The following is a 24,632-nucleotide window of genomic DNA, read 5'->3' as shown; positions in this document are numbered from 1 at the left end:
GTTTCTCCTCTCTAGGGATTTCCTCTGGCCAGCCAGAAGAGTGACGATCTATCATTTTTAACATTCTGGTCAATAAGCAATCCATTATAAATGTTCTTTAAGGCTAAGGCCATTACTCCTGAAGAGGTGACAAAGTCTTGGCCAACTAAAACAAAGCCCAGTACTACAGGAAACAAGACGTGAGGCTGGAGAAGTGCCACAAGAACTTTTAAGCTGCTTTAAAACCAAGCTTTCCCGCCTCCTGTTTTTGGCCCACTCCACAGTAAAAGGCTGCACAATGCGTAGGAGTTAACTCAATCTTTATTTATTGTCAATAGCAAAGACAGCTTTCCAATGGTCTACATATCCATGTGCTTTGGAGCTAAATCTTCCCAGGCATTTTAATTTGCCAGGAAGGTTGCTATCACACTCTGAAGCCCTCACTGAAAATACTGCAGAACCCAGGTGTAATCGTCATCATTGAGAAACTGCTAATTATTTTTGCCTTTAGAACAAAATGAAATCCAAGTGTGACCAAGAATACAGGCAGACACAAAGGCAACCAAGCTTTTTTGCATACAGTGCATATATAGCATGAGTATAGACAATGCAAGGAAAAGAATTAATAGGCTCATTTTGATCCCTATTATTTCTGGGAGATTATATTTCCTTGGGTGCTCCTGAGATGAAGATACTATGACCTGGTGCACCAGGATCTTGGTTTACCCCAGTTCCTTACAGCTCCCAAAACCTGGGTCTGGTCACCGCTATCTCCTTTTCTTTAGACTATCTCTCTTGACCACACCCACCAACATCACACCCTTGCTAACCTATAAGAGGAATTGTGCTCATTCCACTGCAAGGGGATGCTGAGCAGGCCAGGGGAAGGAGGTCACAGGACCTGTTATGGCCTCCAGTGACCACGTCCCACCTTTCAGCTCACCAAAGAGAACTGGGCATGGGGCAGACTTGGGTGTGCTCCGAGTCTGTATTCCATGGCCCTGAAACTCTTGGGTGACACAATACCTTTTCTTCACTGCTGATGTTTCGAGTGGAGGTTCTCCAGGTGATGGAGGGAATAGGGTCTCCCGAGGCTTCACAGGTCAGCGTGACCTGCTCTTCCAGCTCCATGGCAGTCTGGTTTTCTACGTAAGTGATTTTGGGTTTTGCTGAAAAGATACAACATTTCTATGAGTTAATCTGATCATTGGGCTTCCTGGATTTGAATGCTGACATGTACCTATTCAACAAATGTTATCTATGTACTAGGTACTACACCCTAATGTAGGTGTTGCAAGAGATACAGAGCTGAACCCTCAAGAGGTTCACACAAAGCCATAATAAAAATAAAAACCACATCCTGCAGAGGAAGAGTAGTGGTGACAATGTACACAGGAGACATGAAGCCGAGGAAGGGCACTCCCCTGCGTGGGAGCTTCAGGAGGAGACTTCTTAGGTGGGCCATGAGCTTCTCAACAGGTGGCATGTTGGGGTACAGAGTTATTCCATGTGTAGGAAATTGCTTGACCAACAGCAAAACAAAACAAAACAAAACAAAACAAAACAAGAGCAACAACAAAAAACCAAGAACATGAGGAGAGGACATCAGTGTGGCATGAGGCAGAGGGGACAAGACTGGATTGTTAGACTTTGTCCACTAGCTGGTGGAGGCCCACAGACAGTGTATGAACAGGAGAATCAGCGGATCACTTGTATTTCAAGAAAGTTAATCTAGGAAACATTCAAGATAATTGAGCATGGAGAAGAATTCTGAGGCAAGAAAACCAAATTGGAAGCTCTGGTAATGACCTGGATGCAAAGTTGACACTGAGTCCTAGACAAGGTCATTTAGCAGGGGCAGAAAGCCAAGCCAAGGGCATCTATGCCTTTAAGGGAAGGTACAGAGGAAGTGGTCAGGGAACGGAGCACCAGGAGCAGTAGAAAGAGTCGAAGGAAGGAAGGGGTAGGAGCATAAATCAGTCAGATTCTTAATGGCTGGAAGGACGGTGCTGGCACTAACTCTGGGGAGGAAACGGGGAGTAACTGGTTGGGGGGGCTATGGGGTGGGCTGAGTATGGGAAGGAAGATGAGTTGAGATGAGTTCATTTTCCAAATGTTTTGGGTAATGCAATAAAACACAAGCATTCCAAAGCTGTTAAATGTTAAAACATTAGAGAAAATTGAATTTTCCCAATTTAAAACAATTATGTCCTGAAATTGCTGAACCTTTTGTAGAAAAGATAACACTGCACAAACGTAATTTATTTCACAAACAGAGAAAAAGGCTGGGTTAGATAAACAAACCCAACAATAAATCAGAATTACAGATAATTTTTGAAATCATGATGTTTCCTTTATATTCGAGTTCATGCAGTCAGCCCAAGTAGGCTAATAAACAATTGCTTATACTTATCCTGAGTTGAGGTCTTTCCTGCTGTTTAATAAACAAAAGACAATGATAGAGCTATACTTTTTTTTTCAGCAAATGCCTGCTTCTACAGAGTTCAGATATTCTCCTGAAGTTAATCTGCACTAATAGCCTGCTTAGCAAATCCTTTTTTTTTTTTTTTTTTTTGGTGGCCAGCACATAAGCCCATCTTCATCCAAGGCAGCCAACTGATTACAAATCTGATGCAGTCCACAGGGACTCAGTTTTCCTGTAAGAAGACTTTGAGTCCATCTTGATCACAGTGATTTTGAAGGAGGTACATCTTGGACAGAAAAAGTGTTCAGTGCTGTTGAGTAGGAGGTTTAGAGAGTAAGTGAATAAACTAAAATAGACACAAACGATACAAAGAAAAATAGAATAAAGTAAAATAAAGGGACAGCCAAGCTTGAATTTGTACACCATAAAAATCACACAAAGAAAAGCTAAAAGAAAAAAAATGTTAAATTTCAAGTTTGGGGGGTCTGGGGACATACTATGAAGCTGCCTTTTTCGCTGCTGGAACCCTTGTCAGACATGAAGTCTAGACAGCATCTTGATGACCCAGCCCACAGCACTTTGTACTGGCAGCCAAAGACCAACAGAAGACAGCAAGGGTCAGTTCCCATCTATCAGTATTTGGTCTTGTGGGGTCCCATTTCCCAGATGCCTACAAATGGTGCATTGTACAAGTCCTAAGGAAAAGGCAAACTATATCCTTATTAAAAACATTATTAACAAAGGCTAATTTTGCATGGAGTGCGGAAGGCTGTTGGGAAGAAGGCAAGCTGCTCACTGATTACTATATCGTAGCTACTCCAGAAGCAGGACTTCTGTCCAAGCTAACTCTGCACGTTCAAGGTGAGAATACTACCGTGGACACAGGACAGAAATACATGAAGTTTATCATCAAAATTGGGACACTCGTCAAGAGTGACAGGCTGCTCTAAACAATTCCACTGGGATGATGACCATTACTAGGCCAACAGGGAGAGATGCGGGGCCACCCTACTTGTAAAGGATGCTCTGCCTTGGCAGGCTGGCACCCAGGGGGGCCTTGCCAGCGTTCACCTTCTGACCGTCTTTGCTCTCTCTCAATCAACCTCTGTTGCGGGTTTGTGACTTCTGAATCCCTGTTCTATTCTCCATCTGTCTCTGTGGGACTTAGTGCCTCTGCCTGTTCCATTGTACCTCTCCCCACGACTCTCCTGGGAACACAGCTGTCCTGTGAGTTTTCCAGGAAAATGCATGGCCCTGCAGCCTACCCCTGAGAAGCAGCCCGTCTCCTCCCACTCCAATCCAGGCTCCTGCAGCCCAAAGAGAGACGGGGGTGGTTGGGGGGGATCTTGCTTCCTCATGTGGACAGGATGGATAGAATACTGGGGACATGAGCAGGTGCACTTCCCTTCAGGCCCCTGCTGGTCCTTTGCCGTGACCCCAGAGGGCTGCTTTAGTTTACAACGGACAAGCTGAGCACAGCTTCCTCCCACTGGGGAATTTGCCTCAGCCCAAAGCAGCCTGAGACCTCAAGAGCATTAGTTTGAACACAATAGGGATCTGTGGAGACAAAAATACTTCCCGAGAAGGGCCCATGGGGTAGGAGCAATGGAAACACACTGCCAAATTTAAATAAGGATGGGATGCAAATGCCTAGCTTTGAGCTGATAACCAGGGCAGGCCATGCTGGCACAGTGCACTTTCTTAGGAAAAAGTGATGTCAGTTAGGTGCAATCACAGCAGTCCCTAATTTAGATCTGTCCCTTCCATACTGACTGCAGCCTCTCTGAAGCCACAGGCATTCCGAGCGCTTGCTCACTATCTTACTACAGGATTCTTTCCTCTTCTGCCACACAGCAGTACACCCTGCTATATATACCAACCAACTGTCCTGCTTTCTCCCCTAGCCAGTGATGGTCCACAATGGTAGACAGGTAGAGGGAGAAGGATGGACAGGTGGGAGAAACACAGCTCTAGCCTGCTGGGCCCTGCACATTTGGTTCCCTAGCCCTGTACTGGTCTCCTCAACCCACAGGGGATGCCAGGAGGTAGAGGTGAAACGGAGGGGTAAGGGAATGTGCAAGAGGCCCCAGGTTACATCAAGGAGACTTCTCATTCTAGGATTCCTGTTCTAGTTTGGACACAGTGTCTACAAGCCATGATGTTCTTACCCGCCTCTCCAGGAGCCTGGCCACCTCTTGCATGTCTGCTGCACACTATCCCAGCTGCAGTGTGGAGAAGCAAACTGGAGTGTGTGTGTGATGTAGAGAGGTGTACAAGCCTTGCAGGCTCCCCAGTCTTACTTTGCCTGCCTCAGTATCTCTTCCCCTTGACCTTCTCCACGCTCTCATTCTTTCACGGCCACACGTGGCTCTTCAGGCCCCTCCACTCCTCCTGGCTGGGCAGCCAGCACCACAGGAGAGGTCTGGAAAAGAAGCCATGATCTGTTCCTCACCAGCCAAGCTAGAACTGCTATGTTTCTGCAGAGACAGCAGGAGCTGTGGGCAGTGATGGGGAGCACACAGGTTCTGGTGTAACTACCCGTTCCCTACGTAACTCAGACACAGTAGGTGTCCTGCTGGGTTCTGTGGAGCATGGACATCCATTGTCTGTTTTGAAAATGTTTAGAAAATGGACTTAGAAGCCAACTGCCTCTGAACCCTGGCTCTGTGGGGAAGGAGGGAGACACTTAATCTCCCCATGAGTGGTATCCTCATCTGTAACATGGGATTGAGATGAGGATTAAAAGGGCGAATCTATGGACAGCACTTCTCTCAGTGCTTAGCGCAGTGGAAGTGCTCAGTTTGTGTTGGGTGTTATTTTGCAGGGTTAATGTCTAAAAGCACTGTCCAAGCACAAGTGATAATGCGTTTCCAAGTCTGTCTCCCCATCACATGTGAAGCTCCACTCACATGCAACTCTTCCTTCATTTATGCCAAGGCGTGTGCCTATTGATGCTCTATCTTGTCCTAGCCGCTGGGGGGATACCTGTGTGCACACCAAATACAAGTCTCTGTACACAGGCAGCTCTCACAGGTGCTTTTCCTGGCTCTGTGCCTATGCCCAAGGTGCTGGGAATGCTTCTCCCAGGCCCCACAGCTAGCTAATTCCCACCTGTGAATCGGGACATCCTTTGTGATGGCTTCCCCAGCTTACATCACAGATGACCAGAGATGCTCTTTTTCTCTAAAACACCATGCACACTGCTAGTAGGACGTCATCCTACCGGGTCCTCATTTAAGGTGTCAGCCCTGCCCATCCGCATTAGCCTATGAACGCACTAATGAGAACTGAGTCCCTGTGATTCATGTTTGTGAATTTAGCCCTGGCTGGGTCCGTGGCAGTCACTCAAATGCAACTGACTGACACTGTCGCTCCCCCTCTTCGTGGAGGAACGACACAGGACCCTGCGTTGTTCTTTCGTCTGCTCGGCCCTCCCCGGGTTTGCTGCTGGTTCTCCCCGGGTTGGCTGCCGACCCTTCCACCTCCGTGGAAGGGCGGTTCCCCCTGGCCACTTTCCCCACTTCCGCAGGGGAGCGGCACACCGCTGGCCGGCTCTCTCGGGGGCTGCACAGGTGTTCCTTCAGATAGATGTTCCCCTTAGATGTTCCTGGTGCATGCTGTCTCTCTGCTCCTTTATAGTCCTCTTCCACCAATCCCAACTCTGCTACCCACACGCCAAGTACGCTGCTCTCCTCCAATCAGGAGTAGGTCCTACAGTTTATTGGTTGAACTGGAGGCAGCTGTGTAGAAGCTGTTTCTCCCTTCTCAGCGCCATATTGTGGGAGAGCAGATGCATAGAATAAGTCTTAATTCCAGTAACAGTCTAGTCCGAGTTGCTCCCAGTTGCTCCCCACAGACACTGTCTATTATCACTTGTATGCTAGTATGTTTACCTCCCTCCTTGTGCTTTGCAAGGTCAAGGGTCCACATCCCACCCATCTCTGTAGCCTCCCTGTCCAGTGACAATGGTTCTCAATATATATTTGTTAAGTGAGGGAATCAATGGACAAACGCATCTGTCCTTTTCTATAATATGGGAATACCTACAGTCGGAGTATTGAGAAAGATTAGACAGAACTCGGGAAAAGATTGTCAAGTCTTTTTCATGAAGTTTAACTTTCATTCTCAAGGGTATACAGTTAACTTGAACCAGATGTATGCTTGTCAGCAGTTTTCCTGATCAGCCTAAACAAGCATGTCCCCTTCCCCGTTTCCAGGTGCACATGCGACCTGCGAGAGACAAGTACAGGGGCAATGCCAACTACAGTGGGTCAGCTTATCTGTGCTTCTTAAGCAGATGAGCAGGGAGCATTGACAGTCACTAGAAGAACTCATTCTCTGCAGCAAATTCCTTTTCCAAGGTTAGGTCAAGTCCATTGCAGTCCCGAAATGAATGAAATTCACTGAGTTTATAAAGATGAAGTGAGTAGAGATCTGAGGGCTCTCTTCCTGACTTTCTAAGGCACTGGCTCACACCAGCTGGGGGAGAAGCAGCCAGTCAGTCAGTTACTACTATTTATCAAGGGCTGATTGTAAGTCTGGCACTGTATTTAGAGTGCCAGGGACAAAGCCGTGTATAAGACATCCAGCGCCCTCCAATTCTAAACTATACAGGTGGGAGACAAACATTCCCCCAAATATGTGAATGAGATTAGTTCAGCTAATGATAAGAGCAGAGAAGATACAATAGGAGTAATGAGAGCAACTAGTGGAGGTAGTAAGGGTGGGGGCAGGGATAGGGGACCTGCTTAGCCGGAGCAGGGAGGGTTCACTGAGAAGGTGAGATTGAGCTGAGATCCAAGTGACAGATGAGAAGAAGCAAGCTTGGAGCAGATCTGAGCAAACAGCATGCCCAGAAGAAGTATCAAGTGCAATGTCCCCAGGATGGGGGACAAGCACAGTGTGTCCGAAGGCCAGCAAAGTGAAAAGAAAGACAAAGTTGGAAGGGAAGGCAAGAGCTAGCCCATGTTTGGTCTTGCAGGCCACAGCAGGGAGTCTGGATTTTATTCTGGTTGCAACAAGAAGCCACTGGAGGATTTTCAACCAAGGAGTGCCTCTTGGGTCACCCTGGACACTGTGAGTAGGACTGAAGAGGACCAGTGAAGGACTTTGTCCAGGTGAAGATGACGGTGGCTTGGATTGGGCTCAGGTGGTGCAACTGGCAAGAAATGGGTGTATTTGGGCTATGCCGCCAGGCAGAGCAGACAGGGTCTTGGTGATGGATGGGGGGGAGGAGGAGGAGGAACTGCGGCAGAGCGGCGGCCTGGACGCCCACTTCCCTTACCAAAGACTTTGAGGTGGATGGACGCATCCTGCTCGCCAGCCTTGTTCTCGGCAATGCAGACGTACTCGGCCTCGTCGTCCTTCCCCACCTTCCTGATGGTGAGCTCAGAGCTGTCGTCGCTGAAGGCGTACTTCTCATCGTCTTCCTCTTTCTCTATCTGTTCTCCATCCCTGTGGGGTGCAGAAATGCAAGGGCTGTGGCTTTGACCACACAGCTGGTTATCCCAGTTAGTCCATGGTGCTCAGGCTCCAGGAACCATTAAGGCACCAAGGCACACATCCACATTTAACTTTTACTCCTTACCCAGTCCTCTGACTCTACCCAAAAGCTTTCAAAGGGGGCCCTCCCAAGGGTGCACCCTCTGGTCCTGCCCCCACAAGACTGAAAAGGAAGGCAGAAAGCAATGCCTGAGCAAGAAAACCTTACTGAAAAGAATCCATTCTCCAGCGAGACTTGATGTTCCCAAGAAGCCCACACCTGATCCACTGAAAAGCCAAAACAGAGCAGGCCCCGTGACGCCCCCTTCTCCTCTAACCCACAACACAAGGCACAGGCCAGTTTCTTACTTTGTCCAACTCATGGTGGGCTCCGGGAAGCCTTCAGCATCACACACCAGGGTGACAGACTGGCCGAGGTTGGCAGTGGCATTCACAACGCTCTGCCTGGCCTGGACGGTGGGCGGCACTGAGGAGAGAAGAATGTCAGGGGAGGCTGTGCAAGCGAGGGTGAGCCCAGTGGCCTGGGAAAGAGAGGCTTCCGGGGCCCCAGGCAGGCAGCCTTGGCCTGTGGGTTAAGAGTCCCGGGCAGCCGCCGAGTCAGTGTTAGGGGTCTGAGGCACATGTGCTAAATAATTACTGTTCATGGAATAAACAATTCTCCCACAAGCATGTATTACTGTTTTTCAAGAGTTCAGATGCTGTAACACATTTGACTTACTTAAAAATGGAATTTGATTTATGATAGGTATTTATCATATATTTTCTCAATCAATGCACAGAAAACAACTCCAAGAGTCCCTGGAACTTTTAGATGAAAAAGGGACTCTTGGGAAGGGCATTTGGTGCAGTGGTTGGGTGCTGCTTGGGACACGAACCTGGGTGGACATCCTGTTCCTGCTATTGCAGACCCTGGGAGGCAGCAGGGATGGCTTGGGTGTTGGGTCTCTGCCTCCTGCATGGGAGACCTGGGTTGAGTTTCTGTTTAAGGGGTGAGCCAGTAGATAGGAAATCATTGTTTGTCTCTCTCTGTCTTTTCAAATAAATAAAAATAAAATGAATGCACTCTTGACCCTGGAAAAAGCAGGGCACGACTGCTTCTGGTGGTGATACAGTTAACACGCAATCTGAAATGTACCAGCTCACCACAGAGTGACATTTCTCAGGGACTGTCATAAACAACCCAGCACACAAACTGTTTTTACCAAAGGAATGAGTGGGGGAGAGTTTGGCAAAAATTATGTATCAATAACCAAAACAATTCGGCCGTGATTTACTTATATTCTTAGTACTGACATTATAATTTCCTGTAAACATCTTGTAAATGTCAGATCGATTCCGCGGGTGTGTTTATTTGACACTGCAAATTAAGATTAATAAGCCCGTGGCCATGATTCGGACTATTCTGAGGCCTGAATTGATTCTAATATTTTCTTTGAACATTGAACCAAGGGGACTAACTTCCCAATTACAGCAGCATCAAGGACAATGAAGATGAATAAGAGTTTAGTAGGAAAGCATGGGGGAAGTTTCTAGTGTTACAGGAAGGGTATTTAATAACTACATCACAACCACCCTTAGCTGAGGAGAGATTCACAAGGCAAGTCTGTCTGTCTGTCTGTCTGTCTCTCTCTCCAACACACAAACACATAGAACAAGAAAACACCCCAGAGGTTATGATGGGCTGTGGGGGAGGGGACTCAGCTGACACGGACCACGGTGGAGCAAGTCAGGACAGGATTACTTTACAGACCAGAGGGCCCAAGGCCGAGCGCCGGAGCGAGCAGGAAGAATGGAGCTCCTCACCATTCACAACCACCTGAATGTCCTTGAAGTTGATCTCGCCCCGCGCCAGGATTCTGCCCTCACAGCGGTAAGTGCCCTCATCTGTTTTCTTGATGCCTCGGATCTGCAGGTAGTTGTTGGACAGGACTATGAATCGGACTAGAAGAGACAAGAGGCAGGTTCATCAGGGACCAGTCAGAGAACTCCGGCCCCTGTAGCCAGCTAGCTGGGCCTCTTTCCTTTGTCCTAACTTCAGTCTTAGGGAATGTCACTTGAAGGTGACTTAAGAAAATGTGTCCCCTTGGGACCAGCGTTGGGGCATAGTGGGTAAGGGTAAAGCTACTGCCTGTGGCACTGGCATCCCATATGGGCACTGGTTTGAGTCCAGGCTGCTCCACTTCCGGTCCAGTTCCTTGCTAATGTGCCTGGGAAAGCAGTGGAAGATGGCTCAAGCGCTTGGGCCCCTGCACCCACGTGAGAGACTGGGAGGAGGCTCCTGACTACAGATGGGCCAAGCTCTGGCCTTTGTGGCCATTTGGGAAGTGAACCAGCAGATGGAAGATCTCTCTATCTCTCCCTCTTTCTCTGTAACTCTGCCTTTCAAATAATAAATAAAAGTAAATCTTAAAAAAAAAAAAAAGTGTCCCCAGCTCTGAAATACAGACCTGAGTAAAAGTCTATTGGAAACATGACTTTTGTTTTGGAGAGAAAATCAGGTGCCTAAATACACCTGCTAGGGCCTTCCAGCCACTCAGGCCCTGGAGACTGCATGTGGGTTCTGGGACACTTGAACTGGAGTTTGGCCTGGAATCCCTCATGGGCTGGCAGAGCAGAACCTTGGGATTGGGAGGGCCCGGGAGAAGAGGCAACTGCAGGGGGCTCAGGTCTCACCATCTTTCTTCAGGATGACGTCTCGGCCTTTGTGTTTCCAGATGATGGTGGGGGGCAGGGAGCTGACCACATCGCACACGATCACGGCGTCTTCTCCCTCCCTGAACTCCTGCGGGGTCGGTGCATTCTTGAACATGAGTTTCTCTGGAAAAGGAGCAGGAGAAGAGTGAGGAAAATGGCCAGATCTCCCACAAAGATCCCTCTTTCTAGAACTGTCTTGCCTGGACTTGAGCCTCAGGCAAGCCTCAAGTCATATCCACAGCTGTGCAAGAAGGGGGCTTGCATTTGGCACATGGCCATGGCTGCCCTGCCCAAGTAGCAGAATACACAGTCAGTGTCTGACAAGCAGCACCTGCTCCCTGAGAGCTACATTTCTCACAGGTGGAGTCTTCAAAAACCTCATGGAAAACGTGCCTTACAAAACAACCATGCATGGATTCTAAAACAGACTTATCCATTCTTCCACTTTCTCATACGGTGCTTGAAGGAATTTTGCAGTTTGTGCAAAATGTCTCCAGAGGGAAAAGAATGTCTTGCACAAGGCATAGGTAGAACATCTGTTCTAAAATAAAGAGCAGAAGTCGTCGGGGCTTTGATTTGTCTTCCACTCTGACCCTTACCCTCAGCCCCACCTCAACTTCCCTAGAGCAGAGAGAATGCTAGACCAAAAAAAAAAAAAAAAAAAAAAAACCCAGAAGAAAAGCATGCTTAATGGCAATAAATACTATGGCAATCAATACTGTTCCATTAGCTGTCACCCACCATGACTCCGGCCAACAGGACAGATGCATGATAACAAGGTAATGAGAAGCCACCTCCAGACGGGGTTTCTGGCTGCTCAGAGTGGCACAGCGTGTTCAGATAACAGTCCCCACCCCACCGAGCCCGTGGGCTGCATCACCAGCAGGGGAGATTGAAATGAGAAGGAGAGCCTGAATCATACGCCTGCCAGTCAACTGCCAGGGAAGGCACAGAGGGACTCACAACAGCCCTCTGGAAGCTGTGTGATTTGGATTTAGCGACCAGAGGCCAGTGAGGGGAGGGGAGGGCTGTGATCAGTGGGAACGAGCGGTGTAGGTTCCGAGTTGGCCAAAGATCACTGAAGAATGTCCTGGAGCTCTGATCTGGGTCAGAAAAGACTCATGGGCGGGTTGGTCTTGGTGCAGCACCTAAGAACCCACACCCCCATCAGATGCCTGGGTTTGAATTCTGGCTCCCTTCCTGATTCCCGCTTCCTGCTAATGTGCACCCTGGAAGGTGGCAGGTGATGGCTCAAGTAACTGGGTCCCTGCCACCCACGTGGGAGACCTGGAGTGAGTTTCCAGCTCCCAGCTCCAGCCAGTGCAGGTATTTGGGGAGTGAACCAGTGCTGGAGAGGTCTGTCTCTCCATCTCTCTGCCTTCAAATAAAATTAAAAAAAATTTTTTTAAAGAAATTCTCTTTAAAAAAGAAGAGACTTAAGAGGAGGAAAAAGCAGCTGTCTGGCCCCTGGCAGCCCCCGGCAGCCCCCGGCAGCTCCCGGCAGTGGGCTTTCTACTGCCCAGCGCGTGTTTCCTACACAGAGAACACAGGAGGTGAGGGCGGTGCTTACGGAAGATCTTCACGTTGACGGTGGCTTCGGACTCGCTGCCATCCTCGCCGGTGACCACGCACTTGTAGATGCCGGCATCGTCGATGTCAGCGTTGTAGATGGTGAGGGTGGAAGAGGAGTCGTCGTTCCACACCACCGAGATCCGTTGCTGGTTCGGGCTGAGCTTCTCTCCATTGGGGGAGAACCAGGAGATGTCCTTGTCTTTGGCATCCCCTGCCACTGAGGAAGAAGACGAGATTTTCAAACCCACTGAAACAGAAAAGGCTCAGTCCCCTCCCGAGTGACAGCAGGGGCATGGGATCAGTGAAGGCTGGATGGTCAGGGAGGGCTGTTGACATGAGAGCACTAGGCAGCCCCTCTGTGGCTTGGGTGCTCCGTTATTCTACACCTGACAGCTTTTGGGACACTGGGCAAGGTCTCACCAGCCACATGTGCCAGTGCTTGGTCAGAGGCTCCTGTCCGTGGTGAGGGAAGAGAAGGGGTGTTTGCTGGGGACCTCCTCTGCTCCAGGCACTGCGCTGGGAACTGATACACCTCGGACAAAGAGACTTTGTAGATCTAGACTCCAAGTTCAAGAGCCTAGTTGACCTGAGCCAAATGATAGGTTTGTTTGTGAAAAATCAGATTACGGCACCCTAATCCGAAGCTGAGGGACGCTGGCTAGTCCAGCAGTTGCACACCCTGCGTGTGTTCACTGTGGCATCTGCCTGTGCACGCTGGCATCTGTGTCATTGGTTTCAGCACCCCCTGCCTCAGACAGGCAAGCCCACTGCCCTACATGCTGCAAAGGATGTACCCAGCACCACCCATGCCTCCTTTTCCCGGGCACCCCAGATGGGCAGACCACTGCGGCTCACAGCTGAGCTGCACCAGGGCTGAGCGGCTCTGCCGTGCCTTCTGCACAGCGCCCTTCCTGGCCCGTAGGGACGCTTAGTATGGAAATGCAGCCATCTTCCTTTCAGCGCCCATGATGTGTTCAGTAAATATCGCTGATTGCAAGATGTGCTGTGGGCTCCACGGCAGCATCACCAGATCATTGAAATTGCTACGACGAAGGCAAAGCCAGAGCAAAGGCAGCCGGCGGCCCCGTCACCCCGCCCAATGCAAACCATGGTGATGTAAAAGTCCTTCCCTGCCAAGAGCTGCTTGCTAAATGCCACAGCCGTCTCCCCTAGCTCAGCCTTGTCCTGGTTTCCCTGTGCTTCGAATCCTTCAGGGATGTGAAGTACTGCAGGGAATCTGAGATCTGACCTGACACCCTTGCCTCCACACATAGGGTGTTTCCTGTTAATTACCTGAGCGGTGGAAATGGGGCACATTTTCTAAACAAGAAAACAAGGGCACCAGGTCTGGCCTATCTCAGAGCGCTGCTGGGAACTGTGGGACCCGAGACAGCTATTCGTGATAGGCCTCGGAGACCCAGGAGACCCCTGGGAGAGGTGTCATCAACCACTGACGTGACAGCTGTGTTCCATTCACTTTCAGGCAAGTCTTAGACCTTGGATTTTCAAGTTCCCAGGGATCCTGAGAAATAAGCCCTAAATCAACCTATGGACGAATTATTTCTGAGCCAGTGCTGGTCCCTAGTGTCATTTACAGAGCTCTGGATGTGGACAAGAAGGAAACCCAGGAGACTCACTGTCTGGGAGTTGTGCTTTCCAAAGAAAACGCCAACTCTCCTCCAATGTCAAGCAGATGCTGAGACGACACCTTCCCCTACGTTGGGGCAGCTCTAAGAGGGGAAGGAAGAGAGCCTAAGAACCATCCTGGCTCATCACCAGCAGCAGTATGGACCCTGCCACATGGCACTGCCAACAACTCTCCATGTGGTGAGATTAGCACAGCCCGCTGCCTTCTGTGTCCCGGGGGGCTTCTGAGGCAAGTTCTGAAATGCAGTGGGACGTGGGACACTTGCCTTGGCACAGGAAGAATTTGGACTCTCCAACGCTGATTTCCCCTTGGCTGGGAACAATATCCACCTGCAGAGAAACTGACAGACAAAGTCCAGTTGAAATTCAAAATTCCGAGAATGAAACCCACAGCTTTCATCTTCACACGAGGTCCCCCAGCTCACTTTAAGAAAGCGTGAAAAGAGGACATTGTTTGCATCTGGAGAACTCATCATCACCCAAGTGTCCTCACGCAGCAGCCAGGGGTGGACGCAGTCCAGTTGCTGCCCTGGGCAACTGCTCTCCCAATCAAGACCATGCGCAAGGTCTCCTGGAGGATCCGGGATGACCTCATCCTCAATGTTGCTGACCCCTTGAGAAAGCTATGGACTTGCTCCAAACAGAAGCACTTCTGAGAAACAGCCGCCCAACCAGTTCCTTCGGGAACTTCAGCCTGGAGGGTCCCACAGCTGTGTGAGCGCCAGGCAGAGGGGTCTCTGGCGATTCCTGTACCCGCCACGCTTCATCACTGCAGAGAAGAATGGGGTCATCGGGAAAGTATAGGCTGAGCCTGCGCAGGAGATGCCTCCCAAGGCTCCCCGTGCCTCCCACGACGGGACCACAAGCCCCATTCTCTCACGGGAGACAACATCACACAGAACCAACCCCAATCCATCTCTGCAGTCTGTGCCCTGCAGAATTCCCCGTATCCCTTGGCTACATCCCCCGAATTTTTATTTGAATGCATTCTGTCATTCCATTACACTGATAAGGCAAAAATCCACTGCACCCGATCCCACCGATTCCTGTATTCACTCTGCTCCGCATTTATCTGTTTGGAGCAGATAACCATACCTCACGAAAATACGGCTTCAGGTAGAAAAATTGCTTTATTCTTTTGAATAACTTCCTTCTGCCTCCCAAAAGCTACCGCAGGAGCAGACATTTGGCTCAATGCATAGCAGCTTCTTAAAACTAATGTGAAGGGGACTTAGAGACCCAGAGGGCGCCTCCTCCAGCAGCCATTTTCTTGCACAGGAACAGGGAGGAAAAGCTGGTTGCCATGGTGACTGGCTCACAGGCCTTGGTGGCAGCCCTGGGCCTGCACTCATTTGATGAGGAGACTATAGCTGGCTCAACAGAATACAGGGGTCACAGGGTGTGCTTAGCGTGGGGCAGGGGGCTCAGGGGATGTCCAGCTGTTTCCGGTGCTGCCTTCCTATCCACTCTGCCAAGAGACAAAGCAAGAGAACCCGCAGAGAGACGGGGATAATGTGGGGGAGACAGGGATTGCAATGGAAGGAGCAGGCATGAGAGTAACGAATCGGGTGCGAGGCAGAAGCAGGGCGGAGGCTGGGTCTTCTCTGTGAGAATGCAGTGGTCCGGAGCCTTCCCAACAATGGTTGCCTAAGGTGGCTGGTTTCTCCCTCATTCTGTCTGCTGCTGCCGACTCCTCCGGGTCTGAAAACAGAACTCTTACCTGGGAGAAGTCAAGGCCTCCCCCCACCTTTCCTGAAGGTGCCTGAAGCAAGCAGGGCTGATCTGGAACACGAGGCTGGCCACGGCCCCAGCGTCCATGTCCTTGGGTGCAGGTGCAACCAGCTGTGGCTGGTCTCTCCCATCATTCTCCTCTGAATGAGCTTAGGGTGAGCCAAGAGGGGTCTCAGACACCTCCATGCCTGGCCTCTCATTTCCCAGAGGAGAAGGGAGGCAAAGTACCTTCCCTGGATCACATCTAGTTAGGGCCAGGCTGACCCCAGAGCCCTGGCTGCCTGGGTCCCCGGTGAGTGTCCTCTGCACGAGTCAGTGCTGTCCTCGCATGGAGGCTGAGTGTTCCCACTCAGGGTAACATCCCTGAGCCGAACAGAGTGAGCCCGGAGCTGACGAGGGCCCAGGGTGTTGTAGGGATGCACGGGGCCTGCAGGCCAGGGCTGGCCACCTTCAGGCCAATGAGCATGTTTTCTATCACATCCCGAGGCTCATCATCCCTGGGGAACAGAAGCCATGCCCGAGCCTCCCTTCCCCTAAGCCACGGTCCTTTCTGGAGCTCCCGGGCGGCACTGTCAGAGCATGCCCGGCACGTTTCTGCTGCGAGGTTCCTGGCCCATACGCCGAGCCTCCTCACATGAGTGCTGTTACTCCCCGAGAGCCCTCGCGCTTCCAGAAGGATGTTCTTATCCCTTGTGAGAAAACCGCCTTCATTCGTTCCTCTTTTCAAATCGACAGGGTCAGCAGGGCAAAAGGCTTTTCCCGGTTAGGGTCTATCTCTGGCCCACAGAGACAAACGGGAAACAAGAATTTCAAAGGACCCCCCCCCCCCAGCTTCTTGGTGATGCCACAGACACACACGTGGATCAAACCGGAAGCTTTACACAGAGATGCACTGAGACTCTTGGTGTTTTGCACACATGGAAAACAGCGGCTCCTCCCTCAAGACACCAGACGGAGGATCTCAGAGCCTCAGGAAACCAAGGCTCAGATGTTTTCCCCGGTAGCACCATGGCTGCCCCTTTACTCCCAGGGCTGAAATGTGAAACATCAGGTCTGATAATGCGAAGAGGAAATCCAGCCCTAACTCCTGCCCTCCACTTCTGATCGCCTTTGCCTTTCTTACTGCTCCTTTCATTGTTTCCAATAAAAATTCCTACCTCGGTGTATTAGTTGGCTTTTCAATACTAGAACAAAACATCAAATGCATGCTAACTAATAAAGAAAAGGAGTTTGTTTGGGCTCAGGGTTCTGTAGGTTCAAATCCAAACAGCAGGACACAGGCTTCGGCCAGGGCGCCCTGGGCTGCATCACATCACAGCAGGGGCACATGTGTCTGTCCGTGTCTGTGTGGCCTCTCTCTCTTCCCTTAAAAAGCAACCAGGACTCAATCATGGGAGCTCCACCCTAACAACCTCATCTAATCCTTATCGCTTCCCACAGGCCCCACCTGCTAACACCATAGTTGGGTGAAGTCAGCACTCTCTTAATGTAATTAATTTACAATGTTGAGGTCTAAACTCCTGCATGAGTTTGGGGCCAAATCATTTTCAAAGCACAGCATGTAACTTCCCCCTTTCTTCAATCACTCACATAACTGAAATGTCCCAGCTAACATAACTGACACCTTTAAAGAAACTTAGAAAAACCGAGTTTCCCAGCTAAAGGATCTCATGTCCCTCTTTCCATCAAGACCCTCTGCATAAATGCTACATCATCTTAGCTGCATCCAAAGAGACTCACTTATAAACCTGGCTGTTTGGACTTCAGTGAGACCCAGGGGTGGGGCTGTCTGCTCTCCCCATGCAGTGATTCCTGGTCCTCCAGTAAGTACACACCCTGCAAGTTCACCTCTTGCAGCTCACAAAACACACTTATTATTTCAAACAATGCTTACAACAGTTCTGAGAAATACAAGGCACTATTATTACCTCCATCTTACAACATCCTCAGGAGGAAACTGAGGCTCAGAGGAATGAGATAACCCGCCCACAGTAGCTCCCAGGAGCAAGGTCGGCACACCTGAGGAGGGTGCGCTGCTCACCAACTTGAGAGAGGGAAACTGTAGAGGATGGATCTGATGAGTGACTCTGCAGCAGATGAGGGAATTTTCTAGAACTTGTTGACCAGTTGCTGAGGACTGGAGTGGACACTGTGGCATATCCCATACCAGAGCACTAGTTGAGTCTTGGTCACTTCACATGTCTGCTAATGTGCCTAGGGGGCAGCAGATGGTTCAAGCACTTGGGTCCCTGCCACCCACGTGAGAGTTCTGGGCTCCTAGCCTCAACCTAGACCAGCCACGCCTAGCTGTTTCAGGCATTTGGGGAGTGAACCAGTGGATGGAACTATTTCTGTCCCTCTCTCTCTCTCTCTGCTTTTCAAAAATACCAATCTGTTAAGGACTGCTAGAAAAGGCATAAAATTGCAGTTATAAATTTATTTTGTTGGCTACTGCTCTAAAAATGAGCCTGAAATATCCCTATATATCACTATAATGGAATTTTCTTTTTTAAAAAAGATTTATTTATTTATTTGAAAGGCAGAGTTACAGAGAGGCAGAGGCAGAGATCTTCCATCCACTGGTTCACTCACCAAATGGCCTAAACAGCTGGAGCTGTGCTGATCCAAAGTCAGGAGCCAGGAGCTTCCTCCAGGTCTCCCACATGGGTGCAAGGGCCCAAGCACTTGAACCATCTTGCACTGTTTACCCAAGCCACAGCAGGGAGCTGAATTGGAAGTGGAGCAGCTGGGTCTTGAACTGGTGTCCATATGGGATGCTAGCACCACAGGTGGCGGCTTTACCTGCTATGCCACATTGCCAGCCCCTCTTTTTCTTTTTCTTTTTCTTAACAGATTATTGTATTTATTTGGGGCCGGTGCTATTGTGTAACAGGTTAAGCTGCTGCCTGCAATGCTGGCATCCAGGTGGGCATGGCTTCGAGTCCTGGCTTCTCCACTTCTGATCTAGCTCCCTGCTAATGCTCCTGGGAAAGCAGTGGAAGATGGCCCAAGTGCTTGGGCCCCTGCATCCACATGGGAGACCTAGAACAAGCTTCTGGCATCAGCCTGGTCCAGCCCTAGCTGTTGTGGCCATTTGGGGAGTGAACTAGCAAATGAAGACCTGTCTCTCCCTGTTTCTTCCTCTCTCTAACTTTGTCTTTCAAACAAATAAGATAAATCTTTAAAAAAATTATTGTATTTATTTGAGAGGGAGAGAGAGGGCATGCATGCTCCCATCTACTGATTCACTCTTCAAATGCCTAGAGTGAGTGGGTCTGGACCAGACCAAAGCCAGGAGCTGGGAACTCAATCTGGGTCTCCCACATGGGTGACAGGGACCCAATCTCTTGAGCCTTTATCTGCTGCCTCCCAGGGTGAGCATTAGCAGGAAGCTAGAATTTGGAGTGGAGCTGGGACCTGAACCCAGGCTCTCTGATGTAGAAAGCATTTGTCTTAACTTCCAGACCAAGTGACCACTCCTTTTTTTTTAAACTATGTTTTATTTTCCGAAGAATAACTGAATGCTAACAGCCAGATGTTCAGATGGGGAGTCTAAGAACTGAGGCTACACACGCCTGTGAGAGCTTGCTCTCATTATTATGAAAGCACTAGGAGGAAAACAGAGATCTGCTTCACTGCCACACCTCTGAACCGAGGGCAGCAGGTACAAGAGAAACCCACACGACCGTTCCCAGAGTGCTTCTCCAGACAGCTCGAGCTGAATCTCAGCTTTATCACCGAGTAGCTGTGCAGTTCTGGCCATGATACCTAACCTCTCAGGGCTTCTTCTGTGACACAGGAAACACCAGAACCATCCTCACAGGGCCCTGGGCATAGTCAAAGGATTAAAATACGTAAGTACTAATAAACATTTAATATCTGTTGTGTGTCATTATTATGAATCACCCTGTAGTCCTGGCCCTTCTCAAAGAAATTGCTTCTGTTAATGAGAGAAGCAATATTTTCCTTCATTTTTTAAAAAAGAACCTTTGCAAATAAGCCCATTTTTGGTCACTTCTGCCCTCTACATGAATTTATTTTATTTGTTGGTCAGAACTTTTCAGATTAAAAAGAAACAAAAATTGAATTCAATCAGAGCCACAAAACAATGATATGGAGGGAGGGGACCTTTGGATGAGTCATTTCACCTGGGTGCCAGTTTCCCTCTCTGAGGGGCCTGAGCTGTGGACCTGGTGTATTTATGAGAGGGTAAACAACTGCACTTGTGTGACTGGATCATGGTTAAACAGTCAAAACAGGGTTGTGGTTCAGAACCCAGGGTCTGGGTCAGGTATCCCTGTATCAGAATCCCAGCTCCGACGCTTGGGAATTGGTTTCGTGGGTGACTCTCACAGCCTGCATTCCTCATGTGTAAATGAACACGATGACCCAGCTGAATTCACAGAGATATCGGGATGGTTTCTACAGGAAATGTATGTTAAGTGCACTGTTGTTGTTGATGACAGTACACACGTGTTGTCTGTGATAATACTTTGAACTTCATACACACACACACACACACACAGGCCCCAAAGAGACACAATCCTTATTAATCTTCATAATGAGAATGAGACAGCAGGAGATTCTTATAAACTACTGGGTTCAACCTGTCCAAAATCTATTAAGGTGTGTGTGTGTGTGTGTGTGTGTGTGTATTTGTATGGTGACAGCCACTGAGATGTGTGTCTATGTGAGTGTGTGTGTTTAAATAAGGTAATGTAATTTGCCACACTGATACTATTTCAAGAAGTGGCTATACTAAGTAAATGATCTCATTTGGCAGGAGAAAAATGAATAAATTACTAGGGATGCCAGAAGGGTCTCATCCATCCCTGACACATGAGCCCGACCATTTTCATTGAGCTCTATTGATACTAACTGGATAGAAGAAAAAATGAAGTAGGTTGCATTAACTCTCAACTATTGACACACAACTTAGCTGTCACTTTAAAAGGACTATGAAATACATGTTCTTATAGGCTTTGGCTGCCCATTCTACATGATACCATCATCATGACAGACCACACTTCAGTGACCACTGGAAGCATCTGCGTTGCTTACAAGGGGCTCATGGCAGCTGTAATCACCTAGAAGTCATCCTTCGTCATAGTTAGGGTCCCATCTAAATAAATCCTGAGAGTTTGAATTCCCATTTAAACATGCACACACAGAGGTATTCTAGTTTGATTTCCAAACCAACTAAGGTTATGACCAAAACCTTGCGAAAATCTCTACAGGATTCCAGACTCCTGAGCTTCCTGTAAGAGGTAGGGCAGCCTGGAGAGCCCCCTGTGAAGCTGAGTTTATGAGTGGGGGAGGGAAAGGTGACTCTTGGTGGAGGTGGTGGGGTCACTGTTTATCCCGCTGGTATGGAGAAATGGGAGCTTCCTGGCATAATGATAAGTCACATAGACAAGGGTCAGACGTACACAGAGGTCCTCAAACCCCTCACTTGAAAGCACCACTGGGCTCTTTTACCCTCAGACAGCAAATAGGTTTCCAAAATCCACCATTCTCACAAAGCCACCCATACCAGGCACTCTTGCATATCCCAAAGTCATGCGACCGTGGTCCTGGTGGCAGTTCTCTTTACTCTCCCCGCATTCCGTGACTCTTCCGAACAGAGCGACCAGGCAAGTATGGAGAGGGTGAAAAGGGCTCCAGATGCCTCAGCATTCTAGACACGATGATCTTTTTTTCTTTTTCTTTCCTTTTTTTTTTTTTTTTTTTTGAACATTCTTTAAACCAGAGCACAAGCCAGGCCAGGTAACGGCCTCACCTCTAGGGCCTCCCAGTCCCCTGGGTCACGATAGCATTCTAACAATCAGATGGCTTAGTTTTCCAGGAAAGAAATCAGTGGCTTCCTCCATGGGTGCCCCCTCACAAGCTCTCTAGCAGCTACCCAATGTGCCTAACTTCATGTCACACAGTATTTCTGGTGATACGGCGAGAAGATCTGCATGCTGTTGTTATGGGTTTAACAGGGTTTGGCTTCCCTAAAGAATGCAGTGTTTCATGTTAAGGGTTAATGGATTGATGGCTGATGGGTTAGAAAGGAGGCTTGATCCAACTGTGGGGTCTGAAGGTAGAGCCTTTGGGAAGTGACTGGGTTTGGATGCTAAGGAGGAGCCCTGTGATGGAACCATGAGGGCATTATAAGGAAAGGCCACGATGGAGGTGGAATAAGAGCTTCTCCCCTGCCTCTCTCTGCATCCTGGCTCACCACTTGATACTTCCTCCACACATTTCTGCCACGGGGCAGCCTCCACCTGCTGCTGGACTGAAGGGGCCGCTCAATTGTGGACTGTGAATCGAGGAACTGAAAGCAGGAAAAAACCTGTTCCCTCCTCAATTTCTGCCCTTGGATATCTTAAAGTAACCAATGGCTGACAAATACAGGTGGCAAACCTGCTCAGAAGTAGCAGAATCCTGCCAATTCCCAGGCCCTCTCTCCCACTACCAATGCCAGTGCCCTAGTCGGCACTCAGTTCTCACGAGGAACACTCGGGAGCAGTCACTTTAATGGGCAATCAGAAGAAAGGAGTCAAGAGGATACTAAGCAGGGCATGAGCCACCACAGTACAGACCATGGGCACAGGTCCTGCGTCTGGCCAGGAGTGGACCAGCCTGCTGGACACAAAGGAGCTTGTCTGTCTTTTGTTTGTTTTCAAAGAGCCTCACAAGGAAGGGAGATGTAGTCAAGATTTTACTGGTTTTGGTTTTAGCCAAAGCAGAAAAAAGTAGTCTCTTTCCCCATAGAGCTCCCAAAAGGGCCATCTCCAGGTGGGGAGGGAAGTCCTTTTAGGATGGGAATTAGCTCTGTCTCAGGCAGTCCACAACAGGTGGAGGCAGGGACATCCCGCAGTCCCCCACACGGAAGCTCACAGCTGAAGGGCCTGGGGAGTGGACCTGGTGTATTTATGTAACACGACTCCTCAGTCTTCCACTGTGCTGGATTCTGGCTCCCTGATAGAGCTGGCTGGTAACAGAGAAGCTAGGAAAGGACCACAAGCACCACCTTAAGCCCCTTGGTTCTGCAGATGGGAAACACCAGAGCAGAAATCTGGAATCCCCGCAGCGAAGTCTGGAAGCCAGGAGATTGGCCCCTCACACTGCCTCCTGCTCAGGACTGCTTGCCCCTTCGGGTGCCTTCCTCAGCTATTTCTCCAACTGTTTCATCTTTGGGCCATTTGTCCTGTTCTCTCTCACCTCCACCCTCAAAGAGCAAGAGTTACTAAGTAGAGCTAATTGCTCCATTACATTCAGCCAAATAAGCTTGACAAATGGCCTGTGGCCTACTGGACCTGGGGCGAGCTGATTAAACCATCCAGTGCTTCCAACACCGGGGCCACTTTTTAGCAGAAGCTCAGGTTTCTTGCTCCCTTTCCAGGTCTCTCCCTTTGCCAGAGAGATCCTGATTGTGGGCCAGCATTAGGCATGAAGCAAGAATGCAAATAGTTGCTTGGAACTCAGCGAAGGTTCTCCAGATAAACAAAAACAATCCATCAATCTGCCTGATAAGCCAGGCCTTCTTAGTAGATTGCTGCTTGTATCTGATTGCTTCCAGGCCGCCTCTGACAATGTTGTCTTGTGTCTACTCTCCTGAAAACTTGCCTTGACAACATGACTCATGGAAGTTCTTTGCTTCCAGCCATAAAAAGGTACTGATACAAGGCGAATCACTTCCCTCCCTCCCAACAGCTTTTTCCTACGCAGCAAGAAGTTGGAATTATATCTTTCAATATTTGTCCAGCTGTTGTTTTGCAGATGTTGTACTCTTTATACCCAGAAAATAGAAATTTGGAGAATGCTAGCATGCAACTTCAGCCTGAGAATTTTAGATATTGCCTGTGTCTTTCAAAAATGTCCCTATGTGCTCATAACACATCTGGGCTATTGAAGATACAAAGCTGAACAATCTCTCAAGCAACCAGAGCGAAGAATTGTTAAATTTTGTGTCTGTTGAGTGAAGACTCCCACACGCTCAAAGATACATACAAAGCAATCATTTTGTGCTGGTCACTGTACTGAGCTCTTCGTTTAGTCCCCATGACAATCCTAAGAGATGGGTATTGCTATTATCCTATTTGACAGGCAAATTGAGGAATGCAGGGGTCAAATCTCTGACCCAAGGTCCCAAAGTTGGTAGGTGGTAGAGCCAAGGTTTGAACCGAGCCAGGCTTGGCTCCATACTCCTATTCTTAAGTACATCCTTAGGTAAAGTCAGTCCCAATTGAAGTCAACTTTGATAAAAAACTGGGTTGATTTTCTGTGGGATGAACTGGCAGTCAGGAACATAAGCAGAGAAAAAAAACTACCAATTAGGAGCTCTGACACAGACATGTGAATACAACACAGATTCCCAACAAGAGCTGGAAAGTGAGATTGATTGAATTCCACAGCCTAGGGCCAGCGCTATGGCACAGCAGGCAAAGCCGTGGCCTGCAGCGCCAGCATCCCTTATGGGCACCTGTTCGAGTCCCATCTGCTCTGCTTCTGATTCAGCTCCCTGCTAATGCTCCTGGGAAAGCATAAGAAGATGGCCCAAGTCTCTGTGCCCTGCTACTCACATGGGAGGCCCGGAAGAAGCTCCTGGTTCCTGGCCTTGGCCTGGCCCAGCCTTAATAGGTGGGGCCACGGGGGAGTGAACCAGCAGCTTTGAATATCTTTCGGTCTCTCTGTTTCTCTTTCTCTGTAACTCTTTCAAATAAATAAATAAATCTTAAAAAAAAAAATTCTACAACCTACCAGGCTGTACCCCTCTCCCTGCTGCGGGTCTGTCCTTTCTCCTCTCCACCAATGGGTCTGGCCTCAGCGCCTCCCCGCTGACCTGCTCTGTAGCTACTGCAGCTCAGCACTCAGTATCAGTGGTGGCCACCACAAGGGCCAGGGCCAGAGGCTGTGGGTTAGATTTTCCCATCTTTGGGTCATTTCTCCTGACCCCTTGATATGAATTCTGGACAAGCCATGACTATTTTATTAAAATTTTGGTATTCAAATGAGTCTGTGCTGGGTGTACATTTGAGATGGATTATTCAAGCAGCTGTAGGACCTGTGCCCCTCAGAGCAGTCCGGCTCCCCA

General features: G+C 49.1%; 1 protein-coding gene across 30 annotated transcripts in view; it reads right to left on the bottom strand.

Moving 5' to 3' along the window:
* The window catches only part of NCAM1 (neural cell adhesion molecule 1), a 331,209-nt gene that overhangs the window by 52,886 nt on the left and 253,691 nt on the right, over nt 1-24,632 (bottom strand). For all 30 annotated transcript variants that reach the window (XM_089312658.1, XM_051849322.3, XM_008261331.5 and 27 more), the window contains exons 2-8: nt 14,086-14,160; nt 12,171-12,389; nt 10,580-10,723; nt 9,710-9,847; nt 8,255-8,372; nt 7,689-7,858; nt 1,006-1,148 (exon numbers count right to left, since the gene is read on the bottom strand). In XM_089312658.1, coding sequence (XP_089168784.1) covers nt 1,006-1,148; nt 7,689-7,858; nt 8,255-8,372; nt 9,710-9,847; nt 10,580-10,723; nt 12,171-12,389; nt 14,086-14,160 — 1,007 coding nt within the window. The remainder of the gene's footprint in view (nt 1-1,005; nt 1,149-7,688; nt 7,859-8,254; nt 8,373-9,709; nt 9,848-10,579; nt 10,724-12,170; nt 12,390-14,085; nt 14,161-24,632) is intronic.

Source organism: Oryctolagus cuniculus, chromosome 1 (genome assembly GCF_051225735.1).
Source record: "Oryctolagus cuniculus isolate XC-2025 breed Fujian yellow rabbit chromosome 1, ASM5122573v1, whole genome shotgun sequence".
NCBI lineage: Eukaryota > Metazoa > Chordata > Mammalia > Lagomorpha > Leporidae > Oryctolagus > Oryctolagus cuniculus.
Note: the sequence above shows the minus strand (reverse complement) of the source record. Positions and strands in the feature narration are given on the sequence as shown.